Here is a 23448-nt window from a genome sequence, read left to right as displayed (position 1 = left end):
GGGCGGGGCGTTTTCTTTCTTTTTCAGTCCCCGCCTCGGAAGTATAGACGCATTTGTCTATATTCCGTTTGTTTTCTTTTTTAATATATGCCTTAATCCCCCTTAACTTCTTTAAACAAAATGGAGGCGAAGACGGAATTGTAGAGATGCCTCGATTCAACCTGTTCTTTTATTTAATCTCAGTTTAATGGACCGGATGATCTCCAAGTCGGACTGCGTTTCCCACAGCCTTGCAGGGGAGGTAACGCCAACTGACCATTCGGATCGTTTACTAGAATATGATTTTTGTGTGTGTACACATTTGAGCAAAAAGTAACTCTCTTGTATAGCTAAATGTTTAGATAAATCAAACTAGTGTTCGTTGCGAATTATTTTTCTTCCCAGCTAAGAGAAAATGTATCGTTAACAAAGCAAAGCAGACTAACACTGTAATGTGATTAATTGGGTGGTTGTTGTTGTTATTTCCGGGTTTTAACCCGTTTGTCCAACATCCAGGTTTGGTTGATGGTTAGCAAGTTGGCTTAGTGCTACCGCTAGTTTAGCAGGTTACCTTAGGATACTTCTGTAAATATCTTACATTATTTACATGTCTGTGAATAAGATTTGACCTTGTCCTGTCCTGTCCACCCTCCCTCAAAACAACAATAGTAATAATATTTTGACGTCACTTCATACGTCACAGGTTGACCTTATTTCACACACACATCAGTCTTATAATCTTTAACGATTTTTTTTTTTTAACCTTATTTCTTTAAACACTTATCCACTGAAGTAAGATTTGGGCACGGATTGTTTTTGGGACGTGTAATCTTTAGGGTTTCAGTGTGGCCCCATCCACAACACTCCATACCCCTTTTCCACCAAATCAGTTCCAGGGCTGGTTCGAGGCCAGTGCTGGTGCTGGTTCACAACTCGTTCAACTTGTGAGCCAGCTGAGAACCAGTTTGCTTTTCCATAGCTCGGGGTGCTAAGGGGAGCCACGTCATTACGTCACTGTATACGTCAGTTACGTCGCTGCATTTGCATAAACCTTGGCGCGAACATCGAAGCAACAGAAGAAGGAGAAGCAGCAACACCAACAACAACAATAATGGATGACTGCTGCTTTACTGCATCCATGATATCTCGTCGCTTATTTAAAAATGGCGACCTTTCGCGGTCTTGCTATTATTGTTGGTCTTAACAACTCCGCCCCCCCGCTGACGTAAGCGGTTCTTTGCTCTGGCCCAGCAGAGAGTTGGTGCTACCCTGGAACCAGTTTTTCTGGCCCCAGAGCCAGTTCTTTGTCAGTGGAAACAGAAAACCTGGTTCCAAACTAAGCACTGGCCCCGAACCAGCCCTGGAACTAATTTGGTGGAAAAGGGGCACATGAGGATGAAGTTCTGCTGTCATGTTTTGGTCGTTCACTGCTTTCTTCACACTAACTCGTGATGTTTCCTTCAGGTTGCCGTATCCAGTAGGGAGGTAGGCTTTTCCTGGGTTCGTGATGAAATTTGCCGAACCCACGGAAGGCCAGAAGCTGTCTTTTCTCCTGGAAAAGGCTGCTTCTAGGGAAGCCAAGCTGTGGAGGAGCTATGTGCCGAAGAAACCAGCCAATCAGGTAAACTGGTGTATCTAAACACACTAGCTTTGCCATGTTTGGCATACACGATAGAAGCTGTATCTTTTGTGTTGTAAATACAATATATTTTCACACCTATGCTGTTTTTTTTTTTTTTTATTTCATTGTCACCTTTATTTAATTCCCTTTCACCTTTTGTCTTCTTGCCTGTGCCAGTACTTAATTAACTCAACTGCACTTTGTCAAATGAGTCCTTGGATTGGGTCAATATTACTGTAGCTCTGCAAGAGGGAATTAAACTGTATCAGATCACAATGTCTGATGGTTTCTGTTTCAAAACCACACATATGGTAGATAAAGGTAAACGAGAGCAATTCACAGCACGCTTAAAACTTAACATGCATGTTGTTATATTCTTATAACATCATCTTCAAAACAACTAGGCTGACTCTCTCAGGCTTCCGTTGACTAGTAATGCCGAGTCATGCTGGCAAAAATGGTGAAATGCGTCAAGATGTGTCCTGTGTTACATCAGCAGATCAGATCGGGAAAGCATTTCTATCTGATCCAATACTGATGCTAAGTATTAGATCAGTGCATTTCTGATGGCTGATGATTGATCCTCACTGTACTGTACTTTGTGGACTAGGTTAGAGGTCTGCGTTGAGATTGGGACACTAGACACAGCAGGTTGCGTCCTCAACTCAGCATAACGCACTTCCTGAATTCATCCTGAGTTAATAGTTTATCCAAGGAAGGGCCGCTGTGGTTTATGTGTTTGGAAATCGACCCAAATAAAGTCATTACGGAGTATTGCGGATGGGTATAAACAAAACATTTTGCTCGCATGCTAGGGTGTTCCTGTTAAAACAAAAAGTGCATCCTTTACTACACAGGCGCTGCACACTTCCATTTAGGAACTCGACAAAGGTGGTTCTAAATGCTGATCAAATCCGTGTGCAGTCCAGGGTACACTCTGAGCACACTTCGTTTAGAGTTACTAAAGAACGAACTTTCTGCTCCGCAGGATACAGATATCTCCCCTGCCCAGCGTGACGAGGCCGTGCGGTGGCTCACTGATGTGCACCGAAGCTTGAAGCTTTATCCAGAAACCCTCTGTTTGGCCATCTCCATACTCGACCGCTTTCTCTCCACCATTAAGGTATACAGTGTACTCTCATGTTAACCTGAGTTTTTTTTTTTTTTTTTTTTCTTTAAAGCTTCAGGTGCACCACTGGAGTGTGGTTTGGTTTAATGCTCACCTCATTATCCATCTATAATTAATTAATTAGCACTTTTCTCAAACCCAAGCTCCAAATTACATAATTGTGTCAAAATATCCTCATTAGAAAAAGAAAAGTGTGAAGTTCAAAGGAGGAGATAGAAGTGGATTTCCAGAAGTGTTCCCAAGTCATCTGTGCAGTAACTTATTACCTTTGTGTGTGCACGCTTTAGTGTGTCAGGATTAAATAGTTGAGCAGAACATGAGTTAAAGTTAAAATCAAGTTAATATTGTATCTCATTGTCTCATTTTATTTCACTTTGTCTCACTACCTGTCTCACGATATCTTCATTAACCTTCATTCTGCTTGTTTAGTCTACCTCACTGTCTCACAGTCTAAATCTCTCATGCTCACACTGGTCCTCTGTCCTTTTCCCTGATTCTGTCCCACTTTCTTTCTCTCTCCCTCCATCTCTGGGTCTCATTCAGTCTCGAGCCCTTGAATGTGCTTGTACACAGGAATTTAATCAGAATAGGAAGGTGAAATAGAAATTGTCATGACTCATGTAGTAAATTACCAGGAAAGATGTCAAGATCTTGATGTGTCCTACCATATTTTGACACATGACTTAAAACATTATCTTGTTTTGAAAATGAGGACAAAATGAGCTCAGTAAAGAACAGCAGGGCTTTTGTGAATGTGTATGTTGCAGTAAAGCACAGTTTCAAAGTCCACTACTAAAACGCTCGAGGATGTTCGAGCTAATTGTAAATTATTCAAATATTTTTCAGAGGTGTGTTTTTGTAGCAGGTTTATCTGTTGGCCCACATTGTTTTGTGTATCTCTTTTTAGAACTCTGTTTTTAACCTGAAAGCAATAAGATGCTTTCACTTTCACCATTAATATCAACAGTTAGCTTCAGGGTTTTGTTTTGTTTTGTTTTTTTCAGTTCTGACTGCAAAGTCTGCTTTGCAGCTGCGGATGAATGGTAGTAATAGTAATAATGACATGCTTTAGAATAAACTTTACTATTATATAGTTTCATGTTGGAGTTATGGTGGATTCACAGCCTACCTCAGGCACACTGGGTGACAGGAAGAGATACAGTGTCTTGCAAAAGTATTCATCCCCCTTGGTGTTTGTCCTGTTTTGTCGCATTAAAAGCTGGAATTAAAATGGATTTTGGGGGGTTAGCACTATTTGATTTACACAACATGCCTACAACTTTAAAGGTGATTTTTTTTTTTTTTTTTTTTTTTTTTTAAATTGTGATACAAACAATAAGATGAAAAACCAGAAATCTGGAGTGTGCATATGTATTCACCCCCTTTCGTATGAAACCCCTAAATAAGAGCTGGTCCAACCAATTCACTTCATAAGTCACATAATTAGTTGATTAAGATCCACCTATGTGCAATCAGTGTCACATGATCTGTCACATGATGTCTGTATAAATCAACCTGTTCTGGAAGGACCCTGACTCTGCAACACTACTAAGCAAGCAACATGAAAACCAAGGAGCCTCCAAACAGGTCAGAGACAAAGTTGTGGAGAAGTATAGATCAGGGTTGGGTTATAAAAAAATATCCCAAACTTTAAATATCTCAGGGAGCACCGTTAAATCCATTATAGCAAAATGGAAAGAATATGGCACCACTACAAACCTGGCAAGAGAAGGCCACCAACCAAAATTTCAGACTGGGCAAGGAGGGCATTAATCAGAGATGCAACAAAGACACCAAAGATAACACTGAAAGAGCTCCAAAGATCCACAGCGGAGATGGGAGTATCTGTCCATAGGACCACTTTAAGCCGTACAGTCCACAGAGCGGGGCTTTATGGAAGAGTGGCCAGAAAAGTCATTGCTTAAGAAAACATGTTTGGAGTTTGCCCAACAGCATGTGACAGACTCTCCAAACACATGGAAGAATATTCTCTGGTCAAATGAGACTAAAATTGATCTGTTTTTTGGCCATCATGGGAAATGCCATGTATGGTGCAAACCCAACACCCTGAGAACACCATTCCTACAGTGAAGCATGGTGGTGGCAGAATCATTCTGTGGGGATAATTTTTCATCTGCAGGGACAGGAAAGCTGGTCAGGACTGAAGGAAAGATGGATCGCACTAAATACAGGGCAGTTCTGGAGGAAAACCTGTTTGAGTCAGCCAGAGGTTTGAGAATGGGATGAAGGTTCACGTTCCAGCAGGACAATAACCCTAAACACACTACTAAAGCTACACTGGAGTGGTTTAAAGGGAAACATTTAAATGTCTTGGAATGGCCGAGTCAAAGCCCAAACCTCAATCCAGTTGAGAATCTATGGCATAACTTGAAGATTGCTGTACACCAATGCAACCCATCTAACTTGAAGTAGTTGGAGCAGTTTTGCCTTGAGGAATGGGTAAAAATCCCAGTGGCTAGATGTGCTAAGCTAATAGAGACATACCTCAAGAGACTTGCAGCAAAAGGTGGCTCTACAAAGTATTGGGTTTGGGGGGTGAATACCTATGGACACTCCAGATTTCTGTTTTTTTGTCTTAATTATTGTTTGTGTCACAATAAACCAACAGTTTTCACCTTTTAAACTTGTGGGCATGTTGTGTAAATCAAATGGTGCTAACCCCCCAAAAATCCATTTTAATTCCAACTTGTAATGCGACAAAACAGGACACACACCAAGGGGGATGAATCCTTTTGCAAGACGTTGTACACCCTGGATGAGATGGCAGTCCATTTCAGGGCATCTCCCACACACTCACTTCACCTACTGGCATGTGTTAGGAGGGGGGAGAAAACTGGAGAATCCAGAGGAAATCCACATGGACATGGTGGAGCCATGAATAGAAACTCCACACAGACACTAACTCAAGCTCAGGATGAGGCCCAGGACTCTCAGCCTATGAGATGCTACATTACACTACACTACACGCTACACCAGTGCACCGTTGCATTATTATTTGTTCTAGTACTTCGTTGAATCCTTATGGGACATTATTGGCTGTTATAAATATTAGAGTGCATGGAAGAATTATGAAGTATTGTCAAATTACAAAGAAAGTAAGAATTAATTCATATTGGTGTGTATGTAGGTTTTCATGATATTGATTTCCCTGCTTGCAGTTTTTAAAAAATGGTAAACAAATTATTTTAATCATCCAGAAGTAAATAAAAGGTAGGAAAACAAGCATTTCAACCAATCAGATTTAAGGGGAGTAGGAGAGGGTGTAATATGACCAGCTGTCTAGTCAGGAGCTGCATGCTAGCAGCGGCGATCCAGAAGAGTCACCTGGATGATGGGTTTTTAGGTGATCCCATAGTGATACAATGTGAACAAAAAACATAACAGTACATATATTTAACAAAGTCAAACACATGTTGATTTGTTTTAAATTTAAGATTAACAAACTTGAGACATTTTCCAGTTACCTTGACAGAAAAAGAGGGTGCGCTGAGAGCATGTACTTCCAGATATTGTGGGAGTATAATATTGTTGACAGACAAGTAAAATTCTTATATAATGCAAGCCTAGGATTATGTATTAATAATTAGTTACAGGGGCGGCACGGTGGTGTAGTGGTTAGCACTGCTGCCTCACAGCAAAAAGGTTCTGGGTTCGAGCCCAGTGGCTGACGGGGCCTTTCTGTGTGGAGTTTGCATGTTCTCCCCGTGTCTGCGTGGGTTTCCTCTGAGTGCTCTGGTTTCACCAAAGACATGCAAGTGAGGTTAATTGGTGGCTCTAAATTGACCATAGGTGTGAATGCGAGTGTGAATGGTTGTTTGTCTCTGTGTCAGCCCTGCGATTATATGGTAACTTGTCCAGGGTGTACCCCGCTTCTCGCCCATAGTCAGCTGGGATAGACTCCAGTTTGTCCGCAAGCCTGCACAGGATAAATGGTTATGGATGGAATTAGTTGCAGGGTTCCCACAGGTCATGGAATTTCTGGAATGTCATGGGATTTTAAAAAGTCTATTCCAGACATGGAAAATAAGGGGTTTTGATCATATTTTGAGCCGTGTCATGGAATATGAAGGAAGTTTGTTTGAAGCGTGTTTAAATTTGAATGGCAATATTTTCCATGCAGTATTTCACTAGGTTTAAGCGGTGAAAACTAATTTTTGTACTGAAAACATCTGGGAATTAATAAATAAAGCTTGCAAATTGATGGGTTTAAAATACCGTGGCTGGTTTTTGTGTGCTCCGCATTAAGGCGGCCTGTTTATTTTTATCCCCCGCTGGCCGAAAGGCCCGGAGGGGGATTATGTCATCGCAATTTCCATCCGTCCTTCCGTCCATCCCAGGAAGGGTGCTCACCTTCTGAAATCAACTCTTCTCACAATTTTTGGACAAATTTCATGAAACTCGGCAGGATTCTTTGTTGTCAGTAATACGCATATTGTAATTTCATTAAATTGGGTCACATTTTGCCAGAGTTATGGCCTAGTTGCCAGCGAGGGATAATTGTGCTCTCGGAGCACTCTTGTTCTGTTCATTATAGGCCATGGAGATTCAGCTTTTTAGTCAGGGAACTTGACATTTGACTTGGACTGGGAACCCTGAAGTTGTTATTGTTAATATTATAAACTCTGAGTACGTGTTTTTAAGGCAATGTTACAAAATTTGACTGTGTTTTCTGTTACTGCGTGTCATCAAAGGTTAAGAAAACATGGTCTGTGTGGTGTTTCATGTGTCTGGGTTTCTCTGCATTTCTTCATCCTTCTAAAGAAAACAGGAAGTAGTATAAAGGAAGTAAACGTAGGTGGTATGCATATAAACCTGCAATGTGATACAAGTAATGGTACTTTTTTTTTCAGCATTGTACAATTGAGACTAAATTTCTGTAAGTGATTATATCGCTTGAGATTGACGTGTTGTGACATGACGGTTTGTCCAGAAACACAGGAAAAAAGTCATTTGGAGCGTTCCAGCTTGATCAGCACGATCATACCACACTTGCCCAACTCAACAGTGAAGGCAAAATATGCAAATGAACAAAGGCTCCAGTCAGTGAAAACAAGTTGCAATAAATAGGACTGGGTTAATGGCGCCTTTCAGGAACACAACACGGATGATTTAGAATTGCTGACGTGATCATTTTTAACACATGCAGTACTGTGCAAAAGTCTTTTTCATACGAACTTTGTGATAGATTTCTATTTTATGACTTCTGCATTATCGAGTCAGTACAAAAATATTTTAGAGTTCCAAATGTTCGTTTTCCAGCACAAAATTAAATGTTACGGGGGGAAAAAAAAAGTTTGTATCTGAGCAGAAGATTACATAAGAGACATTTTTCAGATTAAAAAAGAAAACATGATGAAGGCTACTGGGTTTTGCTGCAAAATTAAGAAGCAAGTGTGACAAAGTGTCCGGAAGAACTGTGGCTGGTTCTGCAAGATGCTCAGTAAAACCTGCAGCTCATTTCCTTATGAAACGGCACTCGTTGTACCGGAGACTTCTATTTTTTTTAACGCAAAGGGTCGTTTCACATCAAATATTGACTTTGTTTCATTTATTATAGCTTACTGCTGTTTATAGTATTTTTTTTTTTTTATGTTGAAATGTTTTTTGTTTTTTAAGCCGTTTTTGGTGAACAGCATTTCTTTACATATGCTTAAGACTTTTTTGCATAGTACTGTAATTTTATACATAAATAATAAAAATGATCTGTGTGTGCCTCCCCTGTCTCTCTGTCAGGCTCGTCCCAAGTACCTGCGCTGCATTGCAATCACATGTTTCTTCCTGGCAGCTAAAACAAGTGAAGAGGATGAGGTGAGTTGGAAAAGGCTTGGCTGAGGTGTAAACTTTGGCCTATGGATTTAAAAAAAAAAAAAAAGCTCCTAAATGGTGACTGAAACAGGGTTTTTAAGTTAATACGGGAAGAAATGTAGTTTGTCATGTTGGGGAGAAATTTACAAAGACTCTTGGAAAGCACCGACACTCATTTCAAGTCTTTAATACAGATCTCCTATTAATGATTAGCTATTTGTTTTTATCCATAAAATAATATATTGCTACAAGTCTTGGTGAATGAGTTGCTATAATAGAAACAAAAATTTTTTATACATATACACTAGTAAGCGAGAAAGTGACGTGATCATTTATATGTCGGGATGCAGTAAAGCAACAAATCTAAATTATTGGCTTGATGATTTCTCAGATCAATCTCATGGCACATGTATCTAATATAAGCTTAATACTCCACTCACAATTTTAGTTCCTACAGGCAGTTAGATCCTATTTAGTGTTTGATGTACAACAATGGACACAAAAGACATATTTTCGTCCATTGTTGTACATCAAACAGTAAAAGCTGTCCGGCCTTTCGATTTTATAAAATCAGTGAAATGTAGTTCCCTCTGAAATTTGGTCATTGTGATGTGTTTATTTCTGCAATATCTAAAAAAAAAAACCCAGGTCATTCTGTAGCTGGGAAGTTATTTAATTTGAGGGGATTCCCCTAGCAAATAATATGCATGAAATCGCTCGCTTCGCGCAGTCAGGCAGACAGAGGAAGTCCGTGTGCACATGCACAGGTTTACTTGCTGCTGCTTCTTTTGGGTTTTACGGCAGCTGGCATCCAGTGTTGCATTACTGCCATCTACAGGTTTACTTTGACTGTGCACTGACAGTTACATCATTCTGTCACTAAACGAACAGCTGATCACACCGAGGTGCTCGCTGACCGCCGATATTTATTAGCTTGGTCCTGCGTTTCTTTTCCTTCTCAACATAACGTCTTTTCTTCTCACTTTCCGTTACTGTAGTCGGTCTTTCACGTTTTATTCGCATCCTCCATTTTTCTCTCCTGTTTCAAATTTGTATCCCACAATGCCTTGCACGAACAGGGAAAGCCCACCACGTGATGCATGACGTAGTGTCTTTAATTGGGTCATGGTGAAGCCAAAAAAAAAAAAAAACAGTGGAGAATTTAGGGCCACGTGGCCGTACATTCATTAATTGTTCTATTAAAAAATAAGCGAAAAAAATCGGAAGTCTGTGATTCGAATTCAGTAGCATTCAGTCCATTAAACAAAAATAATTGAGTGTCAGGGAAAATTCTTTTTATGACCTACAATTGAAGAAAAATCTGAAAAGCAGTCTACCTCTAAGTAAAGCGCATCACAACCCAAATAATTTTCCACACTGATTAGTGTAGTATTATGTGTTTAGCTGTGCATAGCTACAACCCCGATTCCAAAAAAGCTGGGACAAAGTACAAATTGTAAATAAAAACGGAATGCAATAATTTACAAATCTCAAAAACTGATATTGTATTCACAATAGAACATAGACAACATATCAAATGTCGAAAGTGAGACATTTTGAAATTTCATGCCAAATATTGGCTCATTTGAAATTTCATGACAGCAACACATCTCAAAGTTGGGACAGGGGCAATAAGAGGCTGGAAAAGTTAAAGGTACAAAAAAGGAACAGCTGGAGGACCAAATTGCAACTCATTAGGTCAATTGGCAATAGGTCATTAACATGACTGGGTATAAAAAGAGCATCTTGGAGTGGCAGTGGCTCTCAGAAGTAAAGATGGGAAGAGGATCACCAATCCCCCTAATTCTGCACCGACAAATAGCGGAGCAATATTAAAAAGGAGTTCGACAGTGTAAAATTGCAAAGAGTTTGAACATATCATCTACACTGCATAATATCATCAAAAGATTCACAGAATCTGGAAGAATCTCTGTGCGTAAGGGTCAAGGTCGGAAAACCATACTGGGTGCCCGTGATCTTCGGGCCCTTAGACGGCACTGCATCACATACAGGCATGCTTCTGTATTGGAAATCATAAAATGGGCTCAGGAATATTTCCAGAGAACATTATCTGTGAACACAATTCACCGTGCCATCCGCCGTTGCCAGCTAAAACTCTATAGTTCAAAGAAGAATCCGTATCTAAACATGATCCAGAAGCACAGATGTCTTCTCTGGGCCAAGGCTCATTTAAAATGGACTGTGGCAAAGTGGAAAACTGTTCTGTGGTCAGACGAATCAAAATTTGAAGTTCTTTAGGGAAAGCAGGGACGCCGTGTCATTCGGACTAAAGAGGAGAAGGACGACCCAAGTTGTTATCGGCGCTCAGTTCAGAAGCCTGCATCTCTGATGGTATGGGGTTGCATTAATGTGTGTGGCATGGGCAGCTTACACATCTGGAAAGACACCATCAATGCTGAAAGGTATATCCAGGTTCTAGAGCAACATATGCTCCCATCCAGACGACGTCTCTTTCAGGGAAGACCTTGCATTTTCCAACATGACAATGCCAAACCACATACTGCATCAATTACAGCATCATGGCTGTGTAGAAGAAGGGTCCGGGTACTGAACTGGCCAGCCTGCAGTCCAGATCTTTCGCCCATAGAAAACATTTGGCGCATCATAAAACGGAAGATACGACAAAAAAAAAACAAGACAGTTGAGCAACTAGAATCCTACATTAGACAAGAATGGGTTAACATTCCTGTCCCTAAACTTAAGCAACTTGTCTCCTCAGTCCCCAGACATTTACAGACTGTTGTAAAGAGAAAAGGGGATGTCTCACAGTGGTAAACATGGCCTTGTCCCAACTTTTTTGAGATGTGGTGTTGTCATAAAATTTAAAATCACTTAATTTTTCTCTTTAAATGATACATTTTCTCAATTTAAACATTTGATATGTCATCTATGTTCTATTCTGAATAAAATATGGAATTTTGAAACTTCCACATCATTGCATTCCGTTTTTATTTACAATTTGTACTTTGTCCCAACTCTTTTGGAATCGGGGTTGTACAACCAGGACTGTAGTGGAGGCTAACGCACGTAAACGGAGTTTATGCACCTCCTACATTTCTGAAATATCGCTTAAGCTCCTCTAAATAGCATTTCTGCAACTTTATTATTATTTGCTAAAGTTAGAGTTCGAGTGTTTTACAAGTGAAAGCTGTAGTATGTTCAGAATTGTGCTGCATTATCAGTGTTTATGGTACCTAGACTGTGTGACCAATCACATCATCTCTTGCCAGCCATCTATCTGCTCAGGTTGACGAGAGTTATTTGTCTGGATTTCTGTCATTGATAAATATGCATAACACTGTATATGGAGCACTTGCTTTGACGTCACAGCCGATCCAGATTGTGACAGACGCCATCGTGTCGGTCAAACGCCATATTCCGCCTTCTACTTCTGGTTCTACTTCTGCTTTTACTTCTACCTTTTCTTCTGGAAAACCCTACTATATACAATTCTACTACAACGGCTGCGGCTACAAGCTCTCCCTACCTGTGCACGTTTATGTTTTTTGTGTGTATTTTTGCGTGTTGTTCGTCTGTACCGGACTTCAATATCCACTACAACTGTATGGACTTACTGGACATTGGTTTCCAGCAGAAAATGACGGTTTGTAGAGATTTCAATCGCATGCACAACATTCCGGACAAGAAAAAAAAAACATTCCGGACGAGATAGCGAGACCAGCGGGATCTCCGTGGATTGTTATCGGAAGCAAAGCGAAGGAGGCGGTGCCGGGAGCGGAAGCAAAAGTGAGGCTATAGGCAGAGCCGGCCTGTTGACTAAGCTCAGAAAACAGCCACTCAAATCTCCACTGCCAAGCCTTTACCTCTCCAATGCCAGATCCATGTAAACAAGACGGACGATTTGGAATTACCTTATTCTATTCTGTAATCGGCTGGCCAGTGCTATACTCAATACTTAAGTGACTTACCCATCCAATGAGGATTCTTGTTTACAAGATGCCACATCTGAGTCGCTGACAAATCCTGAATTTCTGTAAAGATAACTGTGCAGAGATTTATAAGCACGCAGTGCTTCACCACTGAACAGCGAGGGAAAGTTAATGAGGTAATTATACACGTCTGGGTATTCCGCTGACAGTTCAAAATCCGGTCGTGAAAACTCCGTCCGGTAAGCCATAAGGGTCACACATCTGTAGATCGTTTATTTTAGACATATATCTAGTTATCTGTTCATTAGAAAAATGAGCCGTGTAGTCCGTCGGTTGAAATTGATCCATTCTGTACACGAGTGCAGCAGTATTCAGCGGTGTTTTTGACCGACAAGATGGCGGTTGTGTACTTTCCGGTCACGTGACTGCAAGATCTCTATACAGTGTTTTTTTTCTGAAATATGAGGAAAAGAAAACCTCCTCCTCCTGATGCCAGCAAAAGACCTTGACCACAAAGTGAGACACGGGGGGCAAAAAACAGAATTGGATTGTGGTGTGTGTGTGTGTGTGGGGGGGGGGGGGTTTTTTTTTTTTTTGGTTGATTTTATTTATTGTCAGTTTTTTTTTTTTTTTTTTTTTTTTCTTCAATACACAGTTTGTAAACTGCTGCTGCTCCTACATTTTTACCTCGCCCGCAACAGTGTCAGCGGGGCGAGGTATTGTAATCAGTGCTGTTTGTGTGTCTGTTAACAATCTAGCATCTAGACGGTTGCACCGATTGACTTCAAATTTTCAGGGTAGGTGGGCAAAGGTCCATAGATTACCCGATTAAATTTTGGGGGTAATCAGGTCAAGGTCACCGGAAAGGTCAAAATAGCATATTTTCCATTATAACTCAAAAACGGTTGCCGATAGACAAATGTTTACTATTATGAATATATAGGAACTCTCATGGCCTTTCATTTGGCACCATGACTTTTGACCTTGAGTGACCTTGAAAGGTCCAACTGAAGGTCATGGGTTTTCAAAGGGCTATAACTTTTAAAATGGTTTATGATAACCAGATATTTACCACTATCAACATATAGGAAGTGCCATAGGGGCTTTCAGTTGCAGCCATGACCTTTGACTTTGAATGACTTTGGAATGCCAAACTCAAGGTCATGGATTTTCATAGGACTATAACTTGACAGCTGATGATTGAGAAATATTACTACCGTATTGGCTCGAATATAAGACGGTGTTTTTGTTGTAAAAAATAGCTCTTAAAAAGGGGGGTCGTCTTAAATTCGCGGACTAGACAAAATGCCGCCAAAAACGAAAGTGAAAGTGAGGACAGTGAGAGTGAGCAAAGTGAGGCTGAGGATCTCTGTGCTGAGTAGCTGTAATTTAGCAAACTACCCTTTCCATTGTTTCAGTTGTTTATTATTGTAAACCTTAATGTATTGTTTAATGCATTGTTTAAAGCATTTTCACTGTTCTGCAAATTTATTCCATATACCCGTAGGCTATGGGAAGTTATGCATTGACATTCTGAAGTTTATGAACTTTCAATCTAAACCTGACAAATTTGTTGAATTAATGCAATTTAAATGTTTTAATTTGGCTTGTCTAGTAGCCTGCAGTTTAGCCTCTTTTTTTACTTCTATGAAAAGTGTTCATGGAAATGAGACTGAAATGACCTCTATTTAAATGTGAAAAACAAAAGCCTCTAATTTTAAACAGAATTTTGAAATAAATACGCTTTATATGAATGAACATTTGGTCTTCAAAAAACTTTTTCCCCAAAGATGAACTTGAAAAAGGGGGGGTCGTCTTATATTCGGGCCAATACGGTATTATCAACATATAGGTATAAAATAAGTAGTGTCGGGCGCGGTTTGTTTTGCCTGGCAACACTTGTTTATACCATATAGACATATGCTACATCAAAATGTTCAGCTTCTTGTACTGTCACTCACATTTTAAATATCTAAGCAATGTGATTTCTAGTCTTTAAGCTTTCCTAGTTTAATTTTCTCTTTGTGGTGATGAATAAACTTCATAGAGTTCAATTAGGGGCGGCACGGTGGTGTAGTGGTTAGCGCTGTCTCCTCACAGCAAGAAGGTCCGGGTTGGAGCCCCGTGGCCGGCGAGGGCCTTTCTGTGCGGAGTTTGCATGTTCTCCCCGTGTCCGCGTGGGTTTCCTCTGGGTGCTCCGGTTTCCCCCACAGTCCAAAGACATGCAGGTTAGGTTAACTGGTGACTCTAAATTGACCGTGAGTGTGAATGGTTGTCTGTGTCTGTGTGTCAGCCCTGTGATGACCTGGCGACTTGTTCAGGGTGTACCCCGCCTTTCGCCCGTAGTCAACTGGGATAGGCTCCAGCTTGCCTGCGACCCTGTAGAACAGGATAAAGTGGCTAGAGATAATGGGATGAGATGAGAGTTCAATTATGTTTGTTCCTTCCATATGTAGTTTCGTTTAGCAATGAATTCCAGATTCCCCTTTTAAATATATGTAGGAACCACAGAGGAAAGCCCCTGGGAACACCCTAGGAACCACCTACTGGTAGCCTATAATATCCTGTATTGTTGCACAAGAGCTGCACTGGTTGATAATCTCTGTGTATCAGTGAGCCCACTTCACATTTTCTCCAGCAAATGTATTTCTACAAACAAACAAATATTCTGAATATCATTTTTACCAGTATGCCTTGGTCTGTCTTACTTTGATCTCAGAACTCAGTTTACCCACCTCTTTTTTTTTTTTTTTTGTAAAAACCACTACACTCCTGCTTACAACCATTTCTCGTTGGAATGGGAGAGACCGTACCCACAAGAGACAAAGTCTAAGTGATGTGAATAACTTAGTGACTTGTTTGCATGAACATTGGCTCAGAACAAGCACATTCATATAAACCTGTGATCTACTATCAGAGCTGCTGCTGTAGAAAATGTATAGAATACCTTTTATAGTATAATAATTAACAATTATTCACTGAAGATGAACTGAATATTGGTGGATAATAACAACGGAGATAAAGTCGAGGTTATTATTCACTGAACCTGAGGCGAATAATTTAGTATAAATACATGGGTGATTTTATTTTTTTTTAAAAATCGATAATTTATTTCATACTTCAAAAGCGGCATGCAGATGTAATAACAGCGCGTGCAGACTTGTCACTTCTCTTTGCCAAGTCACATAAAATGCTTTGTTGTGAAATGGATCAAATGCATTACACAACTCCACTTTACCTTTGAATAGTTTTAGGCCAAACTTCATAGCATCTTTAGTGATTTTTTAGGAACAGCATTTTCATAATATTTGTATTTCTTCTTCGCTTACGGTGGCGAAGTGATTCGCCGCCATTTTGCCAACTTGCTTGAGGTGATTTTTGAGAAATCGTCCGAGATTCTCGACCAATCATGATTTTCTATACTTGCCTGCGTATTTATACTAACGTATAATTTTCCAAATATTTGCTAATTGGTAAGTTCCTATATATTTAAAAGGGCTTTCAGTGATGATACAGTTCTTTAATTTGTAAACATTTTATTGTACTGTTCATACTCTTGTTCTGTTCAGCCAGCATCCAACATGTATTACCTAGTGAGCTAAAGCACAAAACAAAAATTCTATTACGTTTATGGGTTAGCTCTAGGTATACACAATTAAATCTTCTCATCTCATCTGTAGCCGCTTTATCCTGTTCTACAGGGTCGCAGGCAAGCTGGAGCCTATCCCAGCTGACTACGGGCGAAAGGCGGGGTTCACCCTGGACAAGTCGCCAGGTCATCACAGGGCTGACACACAGACAACCATTCACACTCACATTCACACCTACGGTCAATTTAGAGTCACCAGTTAACCTAACCTGCATGTCTTTGGACTGTGGGGGAAACCGGAGCACCCGGAGGAAACCCACGCGGACACGGGGAGAACATGCAAACTCCACACAGAAAGGCCCTCGCCGGCCACGGGGCTCGAACCCGGACCTTCTTGCTGTGAGGCGACAGCGCTAACCACTACACCACCATGCCGCCCCCAATTAAATCTCTTTTAAATGAAACTGTATATTGTACATTTTAGCACTTTCTTTATTTTACACATGGCGAGAGACAGCTATGTATAAATGTTAAGTGCAATGACCCGAGGGTTGGTTTCACTGTGTGTGTGTGTGTGCGCGTGCAGCATATCCCTGCTCTTAGAGAGCTGATCAGCAGCAGTGCTTGTGGATGCACTCCTTCAGAGGTGTTGAGGATGGAGAGGATCATTCTGGATAAACTCAACTGGGACCTGCATGCAGCCACGCCTCTTGACTTCCTGCATATTGTGAGTGTCTCATAAATGCATTCAGAAATGCTGCAAAATGAAGCGCCCAGTCTTATTTAAATACTCGCTTTAAAAATATTTAAATATGATTTTAAATACTTGCTTTTTAAATCTTGTTTTAAAATGTATGCATTTGAAACACCAAGTTCACAACCAAGATTTGTTTGTGTTATTAGATTTTAATGCACGGTTTAAAACTAGTGCATTTTCTTTGGCTCTTTTGAGAAATCCTTGCCTGAAAATGAAATGTATTCAATTGTATCCCATTTATATTGTTTGCCTTATTTGATTTTATACTGTAGTCACATCATACAAGTTGCTGATGTGGTTAAACTGTAATCAGGGTGGAAAAGAGTTTTATGTTTAGGTTCACGGAGCATCCTGTTGGGACTGCTTTTCTGCAGGTGCTCATGTTTCTCATCACAAGACAGATTATTCTGTTCTCATTATTTCTGCATATCTCTGCCTGTGTTTCTGTAGTTCCATGCAATGGTGTTCAGCTGCAAGGCTATGAGTTCAAGTGTGTTATTGGGTCTGAACCGATCACAGCACCTTGCCCTGCTCACTCAGGAGCTGCTGCACTGCCTTTCCCATAATGCACTATTGCAGGAGCGTGGCTCCATGCTGGCCCTTGCTCTCGTCACGCTGCAGCTGGAAAAGCTCTGTCCTGATTGGCTCGCTCTTGCTGCCGACCTGCTGCGCAAAGTTCAGGTAAAGATGCAGTGTCTTGCAAAAGTATTCATCCCCCTTGGTGTTGGTCCTGTTTTGTTGCAGTACAAGCTGGAATTAAAATTGATTTTTGGGGGGTTAGCACCATTTGATTTACACATGCCTACCACTTTAAAGGTGCACATTTTTTTTTATTGTGACACAAACAATAATTAAGATGAAAAAACAGAAATCTGGAGTGTGCGTATGTATTCGCTCCCTTTCGTATGAAACCCCTAAATAAGAGCTGCTCCAACCAATTCACTTCATAAGTCACATAATTAGTTGATTAAGATCCACCTGTGTGCAATCAAAGTGTCACATGATCTGTCACATGATGTCTGTATAAATCGACCTGTTCTGGAAGGACCCTGACTCTGCAACACTACTAAGCAAGCAACATGAAAACCAAAGAGCCTCCAAACAGGTCAGAGACAAAGTTGTGGAGAAGTATAGATCAGGGTTGGGTTATAAAAAAAAAAAAAATCCCAAACTTTGAATATCCCAGGGAGCACCATTAAATCCATTATAGCAAAATGGAAAGAATATGGCACCACTACAAACCTGACAAGAGAAGGCCGCCCACCAAAACTCACAGACCGGGCAAGGAGGGCATTAATCAGAGATGCAACAAAGACACCAAAGATAACACTGAAGGAGCTGCAAAGATCCACAGTGGAGATGGGAGTATCTGTCCATAGGACCACTTTAAGCCATACACTCCACAGAGTGAGGCTTTATGGAAGAGTGGCCAGAAAAGTCACTGCTTAAGAAAACACATTTGGAGTTTGCCCAACAGCATGTGGCAGATTCCCCAAACACATGGAAGAAGATTCTCTGGTCAAATGAGACTTAAATTGATCTTTTTGGCCATCATGGGAAATGTGTGGCGAAAACCCAACATCCTGAGAACACCTACAGTGAAGCATGGTGGTGGCAGCATCGTGCTGTGGAGATTTTTTTTTTTTCATCTGCAGGGACCGGAAAGCTGGTCAGGATTGAAGGAAAGGTGAATGGCACTAAATACAGGTGAATGGCACTAAATACAGGGCAATTCTGGAGGAAAACCTGTTTGAGTCAGCCAGAGGTTTGAGACTGGGACGAAGGTTCACATTCCAGCAGGACAATGACCCTAAATATACTACTAAAGCTACACTGGAGTGGTGTAAAGGGAAACATTTAAATGTTTTGGAATGGCCGAGTCAAAGCCCAGACCTCAATCCAAATGAGACTCTGTGGCATAACTTGAAGATTGCTGTACACCAACACAACCCATCTAACTCGAAGGAGTTGGAGCAGTTTTGCCTTGAGGAATGGGCAAAGATCCCAGTGGCTGGATGTGCTAAGCTAATAGAGACATACCTCAAGAGACTTGCAGCTGTAATTGTAGCAAAAGGTGGCTCTACAAAGTATTGACTTTGGGGGGGGTGAATACCTATGCACACTCCAGATTTCTATTCTTCAGCTTAATTGTTTGTGTCACAATACAAAGCAATTTTGCACCTTTTTAAAGTTGTAGGCATGTTGTGTAAATCAAATGGGGCTAACCCCTCAAAAATCCATTTTGAATTCCAGCAACAAAACAGGACAAACACAAAGGGGGCTGAATACTTTTTCAAGACATGGTGCATACATGTACTAAATAATATAGTCAGTAGAAGCACTGAAAAGTAAAAATGATTAGGTATCTTTGTTTTGAAAGCTGTACAATGCCATGTGGATTTGCAAAAAATGTCATTTCTGCCCTATTTTAATCTTTATTCAGGGCGTCCATCAATTTAAGGTTTTGGTGCATATACAGTGGGGCAAAAAAGTATTTAGTCAGCCACCAATTGTGCAAGTTCTCCCACTTGAAAAGATGAGAGGCCTGTAATTTTCATCATAGGTACACTTCAACTATGAGAGACAGAATGGGGGGAAAGAATCCAGGAAATCACATTGTAGGATTTTTAATGAATTAATTGGTAAATTCCTCGGTAAAATAAGTATTTGGTCACCTACAAACAAGCAAGATTTCTGGCTCTCACAGACCTGTAACAACTTCTTTAAGAGGCTCCTCTGTCCTCCACTCGTTACCTGTATTAATGGCACCTGTTTGAACTCGTTATCAGTATAAAAGACACCTGTCCACAACCTCAAACAGTCACACTCCAAGCTCCACTATGGCCAAGACCAAAGAGCTGTCAAAGGACACCAGAAACAAAATTGTAGACCTGCACCAGGCTGGGAAGACTGAATCTGCAATAGGTAAGCAGCTTGGTGTGAAGAAATCAACTGTGGGATCAATTATTAGAAAATGGAAGACATACAAGACCACTGATAATCTCCCTCAATCTGGGGCTCCACGCAAGATCTCACCCCGTGGGGTCAAAATGATCACAAGAACGGTGAGCAAAAATCCCAGAACCACACGGGGGGACCTAGTGAATGACCTGCAGAGAGCTGGGACCGAAGTAACAAAGGCTACCATCAGTAACACACTACGCCGCCAGGGACTCAAATCCTGCAGTGCCAGACGTGTCCCCCTGCTTAAGCCGGTACATGTCCAGGCCCGTCTGAAGTTTGCTAGAGAGCATTTGGATGATCCAGAAGAGGATTGGGAGAATGTCATATGGTCAGATGAAACCAAAATAGAACTTTTTGGTAAAAACTCAACTTGTCGTGTTTGGAGGAGAAAGAATGCTGAGTTGCATCCAAAGAACACCATACCTACTGTGAAGCATGGGGGTGGAAACTTCATGCTTTGGGGCTGTTTTTCTGCAAAGGGACCAGGACGACTGATCCATGTAAAGGAAAGAATGAATGGGGCCATGTATCGTGAGATTTTGAGTGAAAAGGGGATTGAAGATGAAACATGGCTGGGTCTTTCAGCATGACAATGATCCCAAACACACCGCCCGGGCAACGAAGGAGTGGCTTCGTAAGAAGCATATCAAGGTCCTGGAGTGGCCTAGCCAGTCTCCAGATCTCAACCCCATAGAAAATCTTTGGAGGGAGTTGAAAGTCCGTGTTGCCCAGCGACAGCCCCAAAACATCACTGCTCTAGAGGAGATCTGCATGGAGGAATGGGCCAAAATACCAGCAACAGTGTGTGAAAACCTTGTGAAGACTTAGAGAAAACGTTTGACCTCTGTCATTGCCAACAAAGGGTATATAACAAAGTATTGAGATGAACTTTTGTTATTGACCAAATACTTATTTTCCAACATAATTTGCAAATAAATTTTTTAAAAATCAGACAATGTGATTTTCTGGATTTTTTTTTTTTTCTCATTTTGTGTCTCATAGTTGAGGTATACCCATGATGAAAATTACAGGCCTCTCTCATCTTTTTAAGTGGGAGAACTTCCACAATTGGTGACTGACTAAATATTTTTTTGCCCCACTGTAAAATGAGATGAAATTTGAAAATGTATGGTATTACCGTTTGATACAAATATTCCTAAATAAAAGCCTGAGTGGTTTTTAAACCAAATCTACAACTTTATGAGGAACACCTGCTCATTCATGCAATTATCCAGTCAGCCTATCATGTGGCAGCAGTGCAGTGCATGAAATCCTGTAGATACAGGTCAAAAGTTACTGCTAATGGTCACGTCAAACATCAGAATGGGGAAACATATGATCTCAGTAACCGAATGTTGCATGGGAGATGGGCTAGTTTGAGTATTTCTGAAACGGTTGATATCTTGAGTTTAAACAGAATGGTGTGAAACAAACAAAAAAACTTCCACTGAGGAGCAGTTCTGACAATTCTGTGATGATGCAATCGTATTAACATGGATCAGAACCTGACAGGAATGTTTCCAACACCTTCTGTAATCCATGTCATGAAGAATTGAGGCTGTTCTGGGAGCAGGTCAGGGTCCTACCCAGTATTATTATGGTGTTCCTAAGAAGTCTCAAGGCATGGATGCCACACCCTGACCACTCTGCATTGCTTTTCAGTTTACAGTGAATAACGCATGTCAGTGTATGCGGGTGGCACGGTGGTGTAGTGGTTAGCACTGTTGCCTCACAGCAAGAAGGTTCTGGGTTCGAGCCCAGCGGCTGACGGGGGCCTTTCTGTGTGGAGTTTGCATGTTCTCCCCGTGTCCACGTGGGTTTCCTCCGGGTGCTCCGGTTTCCCCCGCAGTCCAAAGACATACAGGTTAGGCTAATTGGTAGCTCTATGTATCAGCCCTGCGATGATCTGGTGACTTGTCCAGGGTGTACCCCGCCTCTCGCCCATAGTCAGCTGGGATCAGCTCCAGCTTGCCCGCGACCCTGCACAGGATAAGCAGTTACAGATAATGGATGGATGTCAGTGTATGCAGAACATTGCACAAAGATTTATTGCCTTATGATATTTTCACACTTTTTTTTTTTTTTTTTCCTCTCAGATTGACAGCTCCAAGCTGATTGGCTGCCGAGAGCTAGTGGCACGTTGTCTCTCCACACACACGGCATCCCTGCCTCCCAACACTGTGTACGTCTGCCACCCGCTGCAAACCCCTTACGACCCTAGCGTGACCTTTCACCCTGTCCTACCACCTCTGCCACTGCGCAGGAAGCCCTCGGCTAAGCGCAAGGTGGAGCAGATGGACGTGGATGAATACTTTGATGGCATCAAGCGTCTCTACAACGAGGAGGAGCTAGGAGGAGGGGGTGGGGTTACGTCAGGGTACCAGTCCATAGAGGGCGAGTCCACGCCATGCCCTGCCCTTCAGCCTGTCGCTGTCTCTGAGCAGTGCGCTTGGCGTTGAAATGGGGCTAGACCGCAGTTACGACAGCTTCCCTCAGTCCTTTAGAGCAGAGCAGAGCTAAAACACACACACACAATATGCTACAGTTATTTCATAACCATCTATCTGTAAATTCTAATCACAAGAAAAAAGGAAAATATTCCAAAAAAAATGTAGGAGGTACTACTTCCCAACCCACTCGTACTAAAATATGTCTCTGTACATCACTGTCATGTGTCTCATATCTGTGAAGATTTTGAAATCTAACTTTGTCTGTTTTCTCTTGCACACCTGTATGAGTGCTGTGTTCATCTCATGCTTTTCTTTATTTCTTGTCTGAGTGCATGATAGTCATGAATGTTAATTTTGATTAAAGCGCTTATTTTATAATGCCACTGTTTAAACAATTAGAATTAAGCTAAATGAGTTTAAAATTTTATAGAACTACATATCTCTCCCCCCCCCCCCCCCCCCCCCAATGCTATTCTATTCTGTTGTTCTGTCTTGGCCATTTAAGTGTGTGTGGTTGAGCAGTGATAATATCCCTATCACTTCTGTTAAAAGAGCATTAACAAAGAATTCAAGTGAACACCATCTGATCACACATGGCACAAGAGACTGTTTGTGTTTGTTTGAAAAGGTACTATATCTGTAGGATCACATTAACAAAAAAGGTTAAAAAAAATATACAAAATCTGTTGAAATGGCACAAAAAAAGCTTTAGACTATTACCATTCCTTTTCTCTGATAATTTTTTTTTCTTTTTTTTCCCCCCCTCTGGCTCTGTACTTCTCTGGAGGGAGGAGGGAAGCCCACACTGCCGAAACATCACCATCAAGGTTCAAATAAATGGAAACCATCTACTACGTTTGACAGGCTGGAGTTTTTCTTTGTATGTGTGGGTTTCAATTCTATAGACTAATGTCCACCTGGTTAACTTGGTAAACTGGTTAACTTTTGTTAACAGCATCATTAATCCACCCATAGTAGAACATAAATCTTTCGATTTTAGGAATTACGTTCTCATACCCATAAACTGAGCCCAGGGTTTGGGTCTGAGTCTGAATTGGGTTCTGAATAGAGTTTTGTATATTTTCTTCATGTCCATGTGGGTTTCCAACCACTTTCCAAAAAAAAAATATGCTGGTACAATGTGCCAGGTATGGATGAGTGTGTGTATGGCTGTGGGCAGCTGCAATATGCTGGCTTCCCATCCAAGTATTCTTAAGTATTC

The 23448-nt window shown here is 41.1% G+C and overlaps 1 protein-coding gene across 1 annotated transcript; it reads left to right on the top strand.

The window, feature by feature from the left end:
* Nucleotides 1-9: 9 nt before the first annotated feature.
* On the top strand, nucleotides 10-23080 carry ccni (cyclin I). Its single transcript, XM_060935703.1, has 7 exons — nucleotides 10-241; nucleotides 1444-1600; nucleotides 2589-2723; nucleotides 8484-8558; nucleotides 16642-16782; nucleotides 17263-17493; nucleotides 21873-23080. The coding sequence occupies exons 2-7, from the start codon at nucleotides 1487-1489 to the stop codon at nucleotides 22233-22235; spliced, it is 1059 nt and encodes a 352-aa protein (XP_060791686.1). The 5' UTR covers nucleotides 10-241; nucleotides 1444-1486; the 3' UTR covers nucleotides 22236-23080.
* Nucleotides 23081-23448: the final 368 nt, after the last annotated feature.

This window comes from Neoarius graeffei, chromosome 12 (genome assembly GCF_027579695.1).
Source record: "Neoarius graeffei isolate fNeoGra1 chromosome 12, fNeoGra1.pri, whole genome shotgun sequence".
Taxonomy (NCBI): domain Eukaryota; kingdom Metazoa; phylum Chordata; class Actinopteri; order Siluriformes; family Ariidae; genus Neoarius; species Neoarius graeffei.
This window is presented reverse-complemented; position numbering and strand designations above follow the sequence as displayed.